We start from the raw sequence: 17,706 nt of genomic DNA on the forward strand, positions 1-17,706 counted from the left end.
TGGTAATCTTCTGTGGTATGCCAAATCTGGCAAACCAGGTCGCAATTAGGGCTTTGGCGACTGTTTCGGCAGTTTGGTCTGGCATAGGTGTGGCTTCGATCCATCTGGAATATCTGTCTATTATCGTTAGGACGTACCGTGAGCCTTGGCATAATGGCAATGGGCCAACTATGTCGAGATTGATGTGTTGAAATCTATTGTTTGGTACTTTGAATTCGGCCAGAGCGGAACGAGTGTGTCGGTGAACTTTAGAACGTTGGCATGCAATGCATGCTCTAGTCCACGCCTGACAATCTTTTTTGATGTTGCGCCAGATGAAGCGTTGAGAAACCAACTTGGTAGTAGCTTTGATACCTGAATGAGAAAGCGTATGGAGTGATTCAAAAGCTTGTCTTCTGTGTGATTCTGGAATATAAGGACGGATGTGTCCCGTAGAAATGTCACAAAACAAGTGCTTCGTTATATTACTGTCCGGCAAACGCAGTTTGACGATTTTCAATGATGAGCTTTGTTGGAGTTCACGTAATTCATCGTCACATTGAGAGTCGGCAATCGCATCGTAGTCGATGGGTGATGGAGAAGCAATAGTTGCGATGCGTGACAAAGTGTCAGCAACTACATTGTTTGGTCCGGGAATATACCTGATATCAGTAGTAAATTCTGCGATATAATTTAATTGCCGTAGTTGTCGAGGCGAAGCTTTGTTCGGGTCTTGTTTGAAGGCATACATCAATGGACGATGGTCACTATAAATGGTAAAATGACGTCCTTCTAGCTGGCATTTGAAATGTTTAGCTGCGCTATAAATAGCTAGAAGTTCTCTGTCATACGCACTGTATTTTACTTGAGACTCGGAGAGTGTGCGAGAGAAAAAACTGAGGGGTTGGATCACATCGTCATGCTCTTGCTGTAACACTGCACCGATGGCATTGTCCGATGCATCTGCTACGAGAGAAATGTGCGCGTTTGGCTTTGGATGAACGAGCAAAGTGGCGTTGCATAGCGCTTCCTTGACATCGGTGAAGGCTTGTGAAGCTTGTTGAGTCCAATTGAGTGGTTTCCGGCTGTTTTTCGCATGACCTGCTAACATAGCGGTGAGTGGTCGCTGCAGGTCCGCACACTTAGGTATGAACCGGTGGTAAAAATTCAACATGCCCAGAAATCGGCGCAAGGAAGTGGCGGAAGTGGGTTGCATAAAGTTCTTGATGACATCTACTTTGGCGGATAACGGTTTGAGTCCATTCTTGCTAATTTCATATCCCAAGAATTTGATGGTCGGGACGCCAAATATGCATTTTGGCACATTTATGCACAGTCCGTATTCGTCAAGTCGACTGAATACTTCACGTAAGTGTTGGAGATGAGTTTGCTCGTCTGGAGAAGCTACCAGGATATCGTCTAAATAACAGAATACGAATTCCAATCCTTGAAGGATCGTATTCATGAATCTTTGGAAGGTCTGCGCTGCATTGCGTAATCCAAAGGTCATATACGGAAATTCGAAGAGTCCAAACGGCGTAGTAATTGCTGTTTTTGGAATATCCGGCTCGTGCACTGGAATTTGTTGATACGCTCTAATCAGGTCGATTGAGGAATATATTGTCGTTCCGTGGAGAATGTGCGAGCAATCTGTGAGGAAAGGAATCGGGTAACGATCAGGAACTGTGATTTTGTTTAGTGCTCTATAGTCTCCACACGGTCTCCAGTCGCCAGATTTCTTTGGCACTAGATGGAGTGGACTAGACCAACTGCTCTTCGAAGGCTGACAAAGTCCTTGTTGCATCATGAACTCGAACTCTTTTCGCGCAACTTTCAACTTTTCCGTGGAAAGCCGTCGAGGTCGGGCAAAAACTGGTGGACCTGTAGTCTCAATGAAGTGCTTGATATTGTGCTCTTTAATTTTCTTATTTTGGATGTGTGGACGGAGAATATCAGGAAACTCTTTGACTATATCCCGATATGGCGATGATAATAGATCGATACCGTTCAAGCAAAAAGATGGAGCTGCGATATTTCTTGCAATGGAACAAGTGGCAGATAGCAAGGTCGTTCCATCGATGAGGCGATGATGTTTGCTATCGACTAACAGATTGAAATGCGATAGAAAATCTACACCAATAATTCGTTGGGTTACGTCGGCTATGATGAATGGCCAAGCAAATGTCCTTCGGAGGTTCAAATTCAATGTTAGAAGTTTGGTACCGTAAGTTGAGATAGAGGAACCATTGGCGGCTGTAAGAATCAACTTCTCGGGTTTCTTGTGGGTATTGACGACAGTTCGCGGGACGACTGACACATCAGCGCCCGTGTCGATCAAAAAAGTCCAGTTGGTGGAAGGATCGGCCAGTATGACTCTGTCGACGAATTGGCAGCCGTGGCCTTGGCCGGTGGACGACTGCCTTATTAGTTTCCCGGTGAGGTTTTGAAGGAGCAGGGCTGTTGACATTTCTTAGCCTGAGCTCCGAAACTGGTGTGATAGAAGCAGAAGCCATTTTCAGCTTGTTTGTATTGGGCTCGGCTGTGGGATCGCGAGCGAGAATACCGTTCGCGATGACGATGGTCGAATCGAGGTCTAGGCTGTCGCTGTGAAGTGTGAATAGCGGCCTTCAGCTCACTCAACTCTTTGGTCAGAGCTGCGACTTGTTGCTCCGGTGATTGGCTGATTGCGTTCTCAGGTCGACCGGATGCTGAACAGATATTTGGAATGGCCAACTCAGCGATTTTATCTGCCATTGAAGCGAGTTGTGGAAGCCCTTCGCTCGAAGCAGCTAGTATAGCTTGGACGTTAGCGGGGAGTCGCGCTAACCACAACGATTTCAGCAAGCCATCACTAAAGTTACGTCCGGCAAGCTCACGCATTCGGGCAAGCAGATGCGATGGTTTTTGATCTCCCAGTTCTAAACCTTGCAGTAGCGTACGGATTTTCGATGATTCGCTCTCCGCGTAAACCTGAATCAATCGTGTCTTCAGCGCGTCGTATTTATTCTGCTGGGGAGGTTCTAGAACTAAATCTTGGACTGTCGATAAAATATCGGCATCGATACCAGCGATAGTATGGTTGAACTTCGTAGCATCGGCAGTTATCGCTGCGATCGAGAATTGTGCTTCTAGTTGGATAAACCACAAGTTTGGATTGTTTCTCCAAAATGGAGGCGCCTTTATAGCGACGCGATCGACATTCGGCGGATTGTCCATTTGGAACGGAGGAAACGATTACTCGCTTACCTTGAGAAGCTTGCTGTTCGAAATCATGGCGCTGTTCGAAATCACGTCCGGCGTCGCCAGTTTGGTACCCGGTTTAGGGACCGATGCAGGGCACCGGTGTGTAGGCACCTATCTGTAGGACCGGTTGTTGAGCTCCATTATTAAATATAATAACAATCAGAAGGTTTTATATAATACATGTTTAATTTGGTACGGACACATAAAAATGAAAGACATCACATGACAATGGTTGCTTGCCGACTGCGAAGAAAAACATTCGATTTTTTATCGTAACTTGCGTTGCTAGGTAACAAAATATTCGCACCAGAAAATTGCGAAGTGCGACGTCATAATTTTTCCGCAATCGGTGAAAGTTCAAGTAGAGGTCGCTACAATATAAATGTCTCTACAATATTTTTTCTCAAATCTTGCTTGGAAATGCCTTTATTCTAATGTTAAACTCATCTCAGTATAACGATATTATTTTACTGGTAAATCTCTCTATCGCGATATATTTTCAAGACATTTTGAGAGAGAGAGAGAGAAATCGCTATAGTATTTTATTTTTATTTCTCGTACAAAATCGACGCCAATATATTTTCAAACTCGTCTCCAGATTTTTTTTTTCCTCAATTCGTTTAATAACATCGATATTTTGTAACACATAATTTTTTATCACTGATTGTGTTAATGTTGTCGGTATTGCTACTTTCTGTGCAGTATACAGAAGTGTAATGCAGTAAAATCCCTTACACACACACACACACACGCACACACAGTACAAAAGTCTAAATAAATTTTATTGATCAACAAATAAATTTTTTTAATACTTGAGTGTGCATTTTCTGGTCGGACTATTAATAGAGATTTAAAAGGCATGTCAACAACAATGTAAATAAAGTTGGTGGCACAAAAAACTGCCGGTCCGGGAAGCTTTTTGTAAAATTGATAACTACAAGCCGACGGGTGGTGAGAAAAATCGAATTTTTAACAATGGTCGTCGAGGTCAAAGTGCTTGAAGAGAGCGCTTTGGTCGAGGTTTGCGTTAGACGGGCACGGAGATGTCTCGATCAAATGCGTGGTACCAACGAAGTTACTGGCAAAAGAAGCCCTTTCTGGCAAAAGTGCTCAAGCTTCGGGTTCAACCCCTGAACCAATTCGAGATGGTGACAATGCATCGACAGTGCAATGAAATCCCCGGGGACAGCGCCGCAACTAGATACTTTGTAACCCGGGGAAAGCCGGAATTTTGGCGCCCCTTGCCCGTAGTGAAGGCAGTTAAAGGGTGAATTCGGCACCCTTTCCGGTTCAGCGCCCGTGGCACCAAAACCACTTACTCTCCCCCCCCCCCAGTTGCGGCCCTGCTGGGGACCTCCAGTGACTCAGATTCGCCGAACATCGAACAAAAGAGATGGTTGAAGAAGGACACTTCCTTGAGGAACTTCACTTGTGACGACTGTCCAACCAGAGAATTCACCATAACCCGTTGCGACCTATCTCTTAACCACGATTCTATCCAATTCAGCAAGTTGCCCCCTATTCCAATCTCGTGTAAACGCTTCAAGAGTTTGCCATGTTGGACCCGATCGAATGCCTTCTGAAAATCGAGGTAAACAAAATCTACATTTCTGCCCTTACCCAAAGCCTTAGTTACGTGATCATAGAAGCAAAGGAGGTTAGTTACACATGACTTCCCCTTCCTGAATCCATGCTGATTATCCGACAATACATTATTCTCGTCTATCCACTTCACAAACTGCCTTTTGATGATAATTTGTCTTTGAAAACTTCCGCTAACCTTCCTCTCAAAACATCAAAGTTAGTTCTCCGAAAACAAGGAACCAGTCTTTTGTGATCAACCTTACCCAAGGAAAGGTTACAGTGAAATCTGACGATACGATGATCACTGGAAGAAAACTCTTCTCCCACCGAAACATGTTCAACAAGATCCTCAGAACTAGTAAGAACTAAATCCAAAATAGCAGTACCCTTTCATACTGATCTCCAGATTAAAGGTTCTCCCAATCAATACCTGGGTAATTGAAATCCCCAAGTATGATAATCCTCTTACGCTTACACATGTAGGAAATTTCACCATGAAATTTGGCGATGTAGTTTAGATCCCTATTCGGTGGATTGAAACAAACCCCAACAATAAGTTTATGACGTCTTTTGTTCTCAAGCTCAACCCATATAGTTTCAACATCACTTCTCTGTACGTTACACTCTCCAGCCTTCAAACAGGATTTCACGTATATCAACACTTCACCCCCTTTCCTATCAGATCTATTTGTCAAAAAAGTATCGTATCCTCCTGAGATGTGTAAGAAAGATTCATCCCCATCGTTTGCCCAAGATTCTGTAATGGCTATAAGATCCAGGCCCTCCACAGCTATCATAGTTTCTAAAAAAAATCTTTCTTATTACCCAAGCTCCTGGCATTTATTAACACTTAATTTGCCTGGTGATTTAGTGTCAATCGAGAAGCGATCCAAGTCAGAGGTGGGTAATTCCCCTACTACCATTGGCAGCACTAGAATCAATGTCACATCTGAATCAATATCATAGAACAATGAAACTCGATTGGGTGATTGCGTGTTGGGCTATTGTCCTAGAAAATCGTCGGTTGCAATTAATATAACGATCGTTATATTTTGCCTTTTTCAGGGGATCCGGCCAACAACAAGAGTACCGCAGACGAAGAGACTCCTATCAATTGCGTCGCTGCGTCGATCAACGAGTTCCCGAACGACTTCTTTACGGATGAGCAACGATCCAAGGGAGGAATCCTCATCCATGGCATCATCGTCGCTTACGTGTGTGCGATGCTGGCCATCGTATGCGATCGATACTTCGTTCCGTCGCTCAAAGTCATCTGCAAACGTGAGTCTTTTTCCTCTTTTTTTCTCATAATACTGCTACTACATTCCCCTCCGGAATTTCTAACACATAGGTACATGCGGCACATACAAACTTAACCCATGACCCGAGGACCAATTGGCCCGCGATCTCAAGCCTAATTATGTGAAAATAAATCAAGTGGATCATTTTCAGATCACCCAAGTGACCCGCGGCATATTCAAATCACTTGAGCGACCTGCGGCTCTGTGGGCTGCGTCAAGTTTTCAAATCAAGGAATTGTCAAGCACTCTTGCGTGTATATGTTGTAAGAGTTGTGCTTGTGCCATCTGAATTTTCATGTAATGTCAGTATTATGTAGAAAGACTGCCTGCTCCCTGCGCAGCACTGAGCTGTAAGGAAAGTGGAGTGAGGACATTGCGAGCCGTCCCTCTGCTGGTCATCCTGGTATACACATCAGAGAGTTTTTGGTATTCATGAGAGCAGAGAGCGGTTCTTAACCGGTGCTCCATGTGGCTCCGCGGCCGCTCTAGGAAAATAAAAAAAAATAGCGTAAATTAAAAAAAATAATTACAAATATTTTTAAATACTAAAAATACATCAGCAACTTTGATGAATAAATAAAAAATAGGCCTACGGGGCTCCACCATAGAAATGTTTTAACGAAAAGGGCTCCGCGAGTCTGAAAAGGTTGAGAACCGCTGTATCTGTAGGATTTGGCTGGAGATTTTACTATAACGGATGCATCTGCTGGTCAGAGGAACAGCTCTGATCAGCAATGACTGTACGGCCAAGAGTCATCGTAAATTTTTTTAACAAATGAAAATACACATCTGATTCTGAATCAAGAGTTACGGGTATATTCAAGAAACACCACAAGTATTGTGAATAAAATTGACAATTTTCATTGCTGCATTCAGTCATACGAAGTCGACATTCTGTGTACAACAGAGACTTGGTTTCATCTGTCAGTTTCGTCTTCCTTTTGATATACTGTATATATATACCGTATACAATATTTTGTTATACGACAGAGCAACTACTGTGGGAGGAGGTGTACTCATTATCATTCGTAGTAGCCTGAAATCTAAGCAAGTGAACGTGTATAATGAAAATCAAGATGTTGAGATAATATAAAAAGCTGAAATAGGAAGTGCGAGTTCATCTATGGCATACGCGTACTGCCAAATAAAGCATGTAATTTAGATCATTGGTCTGAATTTCGGAGAGAACTCAGGCATAACTGCTCCGTGTGCTTTCTTGTGATTCAGGGCGGGGATTTTAACATGCGGGGAATTGATTGGATAAACGGGAGATTGACGTGAACTGTGACTCCAATTCAGACGAGAATCTCAGTGGAACTAGGCCTTGTTCTGTTGGTCGATTTTCCCACGGAAAAACTTCCGGATCGGAGATCTTCTGTTTGCTACCGATCCCTCGGTGGTCAATGACGCATGTGTGCACTTCCATCCTTCTGTAACAGCGATAATCCACCGCACTTGCAGATACGCTTTTCACTGCATATTAATTTACAACACGATTAGATTGTCAATTAACACTGTAATATTACATTACAGATTATCTACGATTATCAACTATTGCAAAAGATCTGCAAAAACAAGTACTAACTGGAACTATCTCAGCTGCGGACCTTCTGTCAGCTGTATTCCTGCTGTCTCGTGAACGTGTTCCCCGGCAAATGAGATTTAATAAAAAAGACAAGGTTTTGCGAATATTAAACAATAGGAAATTGCATATGTGTTTGGCGTCAGTATAGATCTAAGGACTTAGTCAAACCGCCACAGAACGACACAAGGCTATGGCTAGAAACTGCAAATTAGGTCCAGGAGAAAGAGAGTTTACATCTCTTCAACCTCTGTAAAATCAAGATCGTAACTTTTTCCACAGATATGCCCGTCGCAGACTTCGTGTGTCCCGGGACATACCAACGCTATGGGGCCGTTCAAGTATTACGTAAGCAAATTTTTAGATATTTTTGACCCCTCCCCCCTGTCAGCAAAATTTCGTCATCAGCTCTGCCCCTCTGAATCCTAACTCATATTTTCATAAGGGGTGGTTGATTACGTAAGCATTCTCCAAACCCCCCCTTCCCCCCTTGTCATCAAAAGTCAGCAAATCGGAAACCCTCCCCCCCCCCATCGATGATGACGTAATACTTGAACGGCCCCTATCTGTGAATGTAGAAACCCCGAGAATGTTGAATTTATTCTGAACTAGAACACCGATATACTTTGTTGTAGGCTTTTTCGCGTCTGCAAATGGATATACAGGGTGATTATAAAAAAACTATCCCGACATATGGGCCTTAACTATCATACCATTCACAGAAACTGAATGAAGTTTTGGCATAAGGTATTTTGATATATGCGCTCAAGAATGATATGGAAAACAACAGTGTCACTCTAACAGTTACGGTTACAGTGAGAAAATTTCGAAAATATCAAATGGCAACACCAAGTTTTTTGTATTGGAATGTGATCTCCATTGTGAAAAACCCTAAATAGCGTTCGAACGGCAACTGTAGCATGAAAATCACCGGCGGTAGATAGGCTAAAAGTGAGGACAACCAATAAGGACAGAGAAGCAGCATAAAATAAAGCATTTTATTGTGTTTCACAAATTTTCCACATGACCTTGTGGAGGACTAATCAGGCTGGGATCTCAGCCGAAGAAACGCTGTGACGAATGAAACGAACATTAATGCTCTGGTGCACGGCAAAGTCCTTTATACTTTTTCCTTGCCTAGCTCCGGGGATTTTCGTGCTACAGGTGCCATTCCAACGCTATTTAGTGTTTTTCAGTATGGAGATCGCATTCCAATACAAAAAACTTGGTGTTGCCATTTGATATTTTCGAAATTTTCTCACTGTAACCGTAACTGTTAGAGTGACACTGTTGTTTTCCATATCATTCTTGAGCGCATACCTCAAAATACCTTATGCCAAAATTTCATTCAGTTTCTGTGAATGGTATGATAGTTAGGGGCCCATATGTCGGGATAGTTTTTTTATATATCTCGTGGAATGACATCTCGTCCCTTAAGAGGAAAAAATCACACACACACACAGAGAGAGAGAGAGACAGAATCTTTGGGTGGGGGTGATAACAGTCTGGAATACCCAGCATAAGTCCTATTAATTTTTTGGTAGTTTTTTTACTGTAAATTTACTATAAAGAGGTCCTGAAAAATTCTTTCTTTTGTTCCCAGCCAAAGGGGGGGGGGGGTCCTGATACCTATACCGATGATATATATATTTTCCGGCCAACCGGTATAGCTAGGTCAGTAGAAAATTGTGCAAAGTGACTTAATCCAATTCGCAATGTTTCAATGCGCCACGATCTATCTCGTCGACTAACTCCGTGTCCTTTTCTCATGACAGATTTCAATGTTCCGCCAGATATCGCCGGCGCTACTTTCATGGCAGTCGGAGCTTCGTCACCAGAACTCTTCTCATCGGTTATCGGTGAGTAGCCATTTTATTCGTTACTAGGTCTTATTCAGTTTATATTTCTTTCTTCTACCATATTTCATTAACAATGTAATTAGCGATGCACTAATTATCAGAGGCGTATTTTCAGGGGGGGGGCCTTGAGGGCTTAGCAAGATATAGCCCTGGACGGTAGTTTTGGAGTGGGCAGAACATTTGACGAATGGTTGACCAAGGAATTAGTAGAATGCCAGAAGGGCGGCAAAATTTGTATAGTCCGCAGGTGGTAAAACCATTAATCCACGTATACCTATGTCAGGCGAGGGATCGGATCAGTGAGTCACCGAACGAGTTACCTAGATGATTTGTCAGCATGTGATTTAACGAAAGAGTGATCTATTCAAAACAAGTAAAGGAGCTATAGAGTTTGCAAGCATGTCAGTGACCGAACTGTGTGCAAGCATGTCAGCTAGACAGCAAAAGACTAGGCCAGTAAGTGACCAAAAGAGTAATCCAGTACATGAGGAAGCATGTGAGTGACCAAAGGAGTGATCCAGTTAGGACCGCAACTAGGGTTTTTGGCGTTCGGGGCAAACATGATTTTGCCGCCAACACAACTTTAAAATTCGACAATTTTATGATGGTTTTCTTTGTTTTTACCTAAAATTGCCACCCCCCTAAATTTTGTCAATCGGGGCAGTTTCCCCCTGCCCCCTCTAATTCCAGCCCTGGACTCAGTGCATGTGCGAGTATGTGAGTGACCAAATGAGTGATCCAGTGCATGTTCAGGCATGTGAGTGGAGCGACCAAAATAGTGTGTAATCATGTTAATTATCTAAAGAGTGTATAATTATGGGAATGACCAGAAGAGCGTGCAATAGCGTGAATGACCAAAATGTTGATCTATAGACTTTGCAATCATGTGATTGCAAAACAGGAGTTTGCAAGCATGTGAGTGACAAAAATAGTGTGCCAGCACGCGATTAATCGGAAGAGAGTGACCAAAAACAGAGACCTAGAACGTGTGCAAGCATGTGAGTGACCAAAACAGTGATCTAGAGTATATGCAAGCATGTGTGTGAACTAGGGCGTGAGCAGCATGTGAGTGACCAAAAGACAAAAATGACCTAAAGAGCGAGAGATCAGGTCAGTGACCGACCAAAAGAGTGACCCAGAAAGTGTTTGAGCATGGGAATGACCCAGAAAGTGTTTGAGCATGGGAATGACCCAGATAGCGAAGGATCATGTCAGTGACCAGAAAGTGCTCAAGAATATGAGTGATCAAGAAAGTGCTCAAGAATATGAGTGATCAAGAAAGTGCTCAAGAATATGAGTGATCAAGAAAGTGCTCAAGAATATGAGTGATCAAGAAAGTGCTCAAGAATATGAGTGATCAAGAACGGATGCACGCGCGCAGGGACTGGAGTAAGTATTTTGGGGTCCGGTTCAAAACCCACTAAAATGATTTTTCCCGATCCTGCAGTGTCCTCGGCAGCCGCTGTGGTGGTCGAGTGGTCATAGTGACAGACTCGCATCGCGAGGATCCGGGTCCCATCGGTACCGCAGTGGTTCTCAACTTCAAGACGCAAATGCGAGTCGATCTTCCCGTTCTCGCCAAGTTGGATCGACAACACGTAAAAGCCACTTCGCAATAAATTTGCGCTCATCGTCCAGCGATAAAAATTGTAAGCGTGCCCCCGGGATAACTTAAAGGTTGAGACTCCAACAATCATAATAAGAGATTGATATATAGGATGCATAGGTAACAAGACGCATAGCATTTTAGTGGCGAACCGTTGATCCTAGAGGTACACTTAAAATTACAAAAGGTATCCAAATAACGTGCAGTACGCCATTCGTACTGCAAGCGTACGTATAGTTACACGTATAGTCAACACGTATAGTTATTAAAATAAAAAAAATTAACTTTTTATACAGTTTCCGCGTGCTCCAAAGTCCAATTAGAAAGATGTTGCCCCGTCTCTCCTGAGGCCCACAAAAGAAAACCTACCTTTCCAAGTCCGATATTCGCTGAGATATCTGTATTCATAACAGAGAATGCCGCTGTGGTGGTCGAGTGGTTATAGTGCCGGACTCGTGATGCGAGGATCCGGGTTCGAACCCCACAGTGGTGGTCGGCTGAAGTTGGTTTTCTGTGGTTCCCAACTTCAAGGCGCAAATGCGAGCCGATCTCCCCGTTAAAAAGTCTCGCCACAGAGAGCAACAGTCCTACAACGGTAAATCATTCAACCATAACACTTCACTCATAGTTAGTAAAACTGGGGGCAGGTGACAGCACTACACATAACAAGCATTACACAGAAACAAACTTTACGTCAGGTTGCACTACACGTACATTCCCGCATGTACCGATTCGTTGGGGGTTCCGCGGGGGAAGGGGTGCATATGTGGTGTAGCAGTAGTAGGTAGGGATCGGGGATCCACGATGTTCTTAAGTCAGCCACCTCGTTGGGCAATTTGCCTGTTGTGGCGTTGTATTTGTATATTTGTATTTGAAAAAAAAACGGGGGGGGGGGGGAGAAGAACAGCATAAACTAACGGGCAACGCCCCTTTCCCTCATTATTTATGCTGTTTTTTCATGAAATTCCTCCATTTTTTGAATATCTCAGTGAACATTGCACTTAGAAACGTGGAATTTTTTTGGCATTAGGAGAGACAAGGCAACAACTTTCTAATTGGATTTTTGGGCACACGGGGACGGTATAAAAAGTTCTTTTTTTTATTTTAATAACTACACAACCCCTCGCAATATGACTGATCTATCTGAATACTGCATTTTATTTGGAAGCTTTTTGTAATTGGAAGTGTACCTCTACGTTCAACGTTTCGTCAGTAAAATGACATGCGCTTTGTTACCTATACACTCTGTATACGAAATCTAATAAGAGGTTGGGAACTATAATCACGGTCTCCCCCAAAAGGGTAGGGGCTGGCAGGTCTTCAGCCCGGGGGGATTGAACGATTCTTATCAATTTGGTTTCATCCACTGAGCTTATATTACTGGAGAAAGTATGATGTCAGCAGTCATCGCCTTGGTAGTGCTGAGAACCGTGTCGGCAGTATCATTGGTCGGACGATCACGTGACTCGGTGAATGTTGGCGCAATCCCCGTTATTTTTCTACGGCACCCGTAATAGTTTAAAGCGCCTTTTAGGGTTAAAAAAAATTGTAACAATATACCCAGTATATAATAAAAGTTTTTTATTTTATTTTATAAGGAAATGAAAGAGATAATTTCAGTATTAATGAAAGATAATTCCAAAATTAATGAAAGATAATTTCAAAGTTAATGAAAGATAATTCCAAAATTAATGAAAGATAATTCCAGAATCAATGATAGAAATAATTCCACCATCAATAAAAGAAATAGTTTCAGCATTAATGAAAGAAACAAATCCGGAATTAATGAAAGAAATTATTCCAAAAGTAATGAAACAAATAATAACACTGGTAAACAAAATTTCACTTTTTTCGTGTTTCTTTGATCAAATAGGGTCATTCTTATAGCATTTTCCCCACTGATTCCGAATCTGCTTTCAGAATTTGTGTGTCAGGCATAGTGTTTGAGTAACACGCGTTTAAAATTTTGAGAAACGTATATTTTTCGCATTTGCGTAAGCAAATGCGAAAAATAGCTTAAATTCTAATATTAACTTAAAATAGCTTAAATTCTAATATTAATGGCAGTTCAAAAGGTATTTTTACATGATTTGCTTCTGTATTTTGCAGCAGGAATATTTCTTTTTAATGTCCAGCAGTTCAATCGGCCAGCATGTTTGGGCTCCACTTGCCTTGATAATGCGATTACATGGTGGAATCAGGCATTCTCCTAAAGTCATTCTTCCTCTTTTTCGAGGCTTAGTTCGTCCTGGACTGGAGTATGCTGTAAGGTTTTGGAGACCATACCTACAGAGGGACATAGACTTGGTTGAAGGGGTGCAGAGAAGAGCTACGCGTGTCCTTATTGGCACACAGGGCTTGAGTTATGAAGAAAGACTTCATTTTTTGAATATGTTTACATTGGATGAACGCAGGTGTCGAGGAGATATGATCGAAGTGTTCAAAATTTTCAATGGGATGGATAGGATGGACCATGAACTTTTAGTACACCGCCAATCGACTGCTTTTACAAGGGGACACCAGTATCGATTGGTGAGGGACAATGCAAGGTTATGGTGTCGCAGGGAATTTTTCTCCAATAGGGTTGTTAATAAATGGAATAGCTTACCCCCGGAGGTAGTAAATTGTAACACAATTGACACGTTTAAAAAGAAATACGATAAACATGTTGGGGTAAATCGAGAAGCTATCCATTCTTAGAATAAGACAACCATAAGTAATCTTTATGGGCATCGTATAATATTTTATCATGTGTATATATTGTTTGTAATTTGTGTTAATTGCATTTTTAGTTGGGTTGCTGTATTTTTGAAACATATGACAACCATATTTTTATGGGCATCTTTTTATCAGCCACCTCGTTGGGCATTTTGCCTGTTGTGGCGTTGTATTTGTATTGTATTGTATTGTATTGAATCGCTCACGTGCTCGTCGCTGACATCTCACCTGGGTTTTCTGGGAAAAAATCCAAATGGGAATGAAGAAAATGTATCTTCAGCGGCATATTGAAACCAAGAGCTTTATAGTTCTGAAATAATTCCTCCAAAAGGTCCTTATATTTGTCCGTCTTGTTATTTCCAAGAAAGTTGTGGACTACTTTCTTGAATGAAAGTAGTCCACACCTCCCATGCTGGTGTTTCTTGCTCATTTAGGGTGGCATTGAACTCAACATCGTTCATTAATTCTCGAATTTGAGGGCCAACGAATATGCCTTCCTTGATTTTAGCGTCACTGACCCGTGGAAATTTGTTTTGTAGAAAGCTAAAACCATCACCATTTCAGTTCATTCCTTTAACAAAATTTTTCATCAATCCCAGTTTAAAGTGTAGAGGTGGCTGGTAGACTTTCTGAGGATCCACCAGGGCCTGACTGACGACATTTTTGGTTCCCGGAACGAGCTGTCTTCTTGATGGCCATTGTTTTTTTTTACATAATGGTTTTGCCTATCTCTGCTGTCCCACAAGCACAAGAAACAGCAAAATTTGGTATATCCTTGTTGAAGACCGAGTACAAGGGCAATGACTTTCAAATCTTCGCAAAAGTGCCAGACATGTCTTTCATACTGAACCATCCGTAATAATGTTTTCATATGTCTCCTTCATGTGGGCCCCGTAAGCGATGCGAATGGAGGGGTTTTCGTTGCCATTGTGCAAAAGTAACTGCTTTCAAGCTGGTTTTAGAGGAATCTATGAATAACCTCCACTCTAGGGGATTATACTGATGCCTCAATGCAACGTACAGAGCATCGACATCATTGCAATAGACTGAGTCGTCTTCCTTCAAAAAAAAGTGCTCAAATTGCTTTGGTCGAGGAGCAAAGCTTGGACAGTTTGGTCAGGAATTCCCTAGAAACGGTGAAAGGGACTCGTAATTCCCTTGTCCCCATGGCTAGCACATGATCAGAGGTATCTCAAAAGAATCTTGATGTACTATTCCATAATATTTAGTCAGATGAGGCAAGTTTTAATATTCATAATACCCATTATTAGGCTAAAAATTTTGATCTTCTAAGTATAGAGTATTAAGGCTGGTTAGGCTAACCCGCAACAGTGGAAAATGCAATTGCGGAGAACTGGTGCCTGATGGACGATTTCTGACGACGGATTCAGAATCAGCATCGAAAAATACGTAAGAAACAGTACTCAGCGTCCAAGAAACAAAAACCTTGTTTACCAGTGTAATTAATAGAAGAAATAATTCCAGAATTAATGAAGGCAATTTTTCAGCATTAATGAAAGAAATGATTCCAGTATTCATGAAATAAATAATTTAATATTTTTATCTTTTTAGATGATTCTCTATCCTTTTTGTTTAATCTTTAAAACGCAATATTTAGAGACATTTCAATGGCGAAATTGCAAGGTACTACCATTGTTACTCACCGAGTCACGTGATTTCCTTGCATTCGATGGCGCTGCCGTTGCAGCGGCTCGGCGCTCCTTCCAATAATATAAGATCGATGGTTCCATTTTATTAATCCACTATATAGGGGCCTGTGAAAAATATCCGTTCCGGGGACCACACCAGGTACGAGATGTGAGGGGACCATGTGGAAGGGCCTAGAGCCCTAGCCCTAGACGACGGATTAGCTACCCAAAGCTGTCACTTAATGCTCTTTCAGCTGGGGCAAACACCCTTCCCGTGCATTTTTTAATGCGTCGTTGATTACTAACGAGACATATATGTAAAGTATTTTGGCAAAACAGTGAGTTCGCCGGGAGAAGTCGGCGGGAAAAGCCACGTTTTTTGTTATGTCTGTGTGTGATCATTTTGTATGTTTTTTTGCGCGTAATAAATGTTTCGAAAATGGAGGCTGTGTGTGTTTCTCTGTGAGGTGCCCACAGAGAAAAATGGGGGCTCGGCCGGGATGGATTTGAATGTGAGGGCAAATCGTCTTGATTCGAGTTTCCTCTTCAAGTCGCGCCGATTCAGGTGAGCCACCCACTCTCGGAGGTTCGACGATCGCAAGAAGGTTTCGTTTTCGTGGGAGTCAGTCCGACTCAAGATTTCGTGATTAGTTTCGTCTTCACAAGACAATCCTGAATATTTCGCGATTGGTTTCATGTTCGCGAGACTGTGCTGAGGATTTCACGATCAGTTTCGTTTCCACGAGACTGCTGGAGTTTACGTGATCTGTTTCGTCTTCGCCGTGGGTCGTCAAGACTCGAAAAGGGCGCGTCCGTGATAGATGTGGATCGCGATAAGGGGTCATTCAAGTATTACGTAAGCAGATTTTCAGCCATTTTTGACTCCCCCCACCCCCACCCCCGTCAGCAAAATTTCGTCAGCAGTTTAGAATGCTTCATATCTTCAAAAAGGGGTGGTTGATAAAAAGTAACAACATTCGATCAGTTAAAGGATTTGATCATCGCGGATCAAATTAAAAAGCGAAGCCCAGTTGATTTCCGAGATTATCATTTAGAAGAATGGAGTAATTTTGTCTCTCCTACCGAACTGCCAGAAAAGCTTGATGATTACGAAAGTGTTAAGAGACCTGTCAAAACATCACATGCTGGTGAGTGGGAACGACAAAAATTCCCGAAACCAACATTCCAAAATTTCCAGGATAAGTTCTGCAAAATCAAGGACGTCAAGAATAAAGCAGGAGGAGGATAGAAGTTTGGAAAAAATAGACAAACCGAGAAGAACGATAGTCAGATGAGATGTTATGGGTGTGGTAATGTGGGCCACTTGAAGTTCAAGTGTCCCAAGTTATTCAAGAACAACAATCGCTCAACATCGTTCAACAAGGACAGCGAGAGGCAGAAAACGTCAGATACTCACATTACCGAACATAGTGACAGTACCGAAGTTGGAGAGGTTCCTACTAAACAGATGAAATTCAAAAATTTGACAGTTTGTGTACTCGTCGACACGGACAGTGCAGTATGCCTTTTGCGTGAGGATGTATACAGACGAGCTGTTGGCGTTCCGGAATTGACGCGTAAGCCCATACTACTACCTGGAATTGGGGTGGGACAGGCGTGGACTAAAGGATCCTTTGAACAGGAAGTTGAGTTGGACGGAAATCGCTTCACCCTTACGTGGCATGTTGTACCTACAGCACAACTGAACTTTCAAGCAGTGATTGGAGTTGGAATCCGAAAACAGGCTTCATTGCACTTCGACGAAAGTGAAGTCACTTTTCGTAAAGAGGAGAGAGGACATTGGCTCATGCAGATATCTGAATTGGATCAAGACCAACTTGAACTGGGTAACATTTGTGATAGAGAAGTGAGGGAGAAGCTAAGAAAGACTGTTTTGTCTTACAGGCCGGAAAAGACTGAAAAAACAAATGTCTCTATGAGAATTATTCTCAATGATAAAAAACCTGTATATCAGAGAGCTTGACGCCTATCATTTCCTGAGAGACAAGCAGTGGAAAAGCAGATCCATGAATGGCTGGAAGAAGGAATTAGACCACGTTCTCCTGACTATGCCAGCCCAGTGGTATTGGTGAAGAAAAAAGACAACACAACTAGGTTGTGTGTGTTGATTATAGAAAATTGAATAGGAAGCTCGTCAAAAACAGATTTCCTCTGACGTTGATAG

The 17,706-nt window shown here is 42.3% G+C and overlaps 1 protein-coding gene across 1 annotated transcript in view; it reads left to right on the forward strand.

Annotated features, from left to right (window-relative positions):
- The window catches only part of LOC149088317 (sodium/potassium/calcium exchanger 5-like), a 78,068-nt gene that overhangs the window by 18,787 nt on the left and 41,575 nt on the right, over positions 1-17,706 (forward strand). The window contains exons 2-3 of the mRNA XM_089246874.1: positions 5,872-6,087; positions 9,465-9,548. Of these exons, the coding sequence (XP_089103000.1) occupies positions 5,872-6,087; positions 9,465-9,548 (300 nt within the window). The remainder of the gene's footprint in view (positions 1-5,871; positions 6,088-9,464; positions 9,549-17,706) is intronic.

Source organism: Pholcus phalangioides, unplaced genomic scaffold (assembly GCF_987345545.1).
Source record: "Pholcus phalangioides strain wild (caught in Gottingen) unplaced genomic scaffold, Ppha-v1.0 ptg000003l_1, whole genome shotgun sequence".
In the NCBI taxonomy this organism is placed as follows: domain Eukaryota; kingdom Metazoa; phylum Arthropoda; class Arachnida; order Araneae; family Pholcidae; genus Pholcus; species Pholcus phalangioides.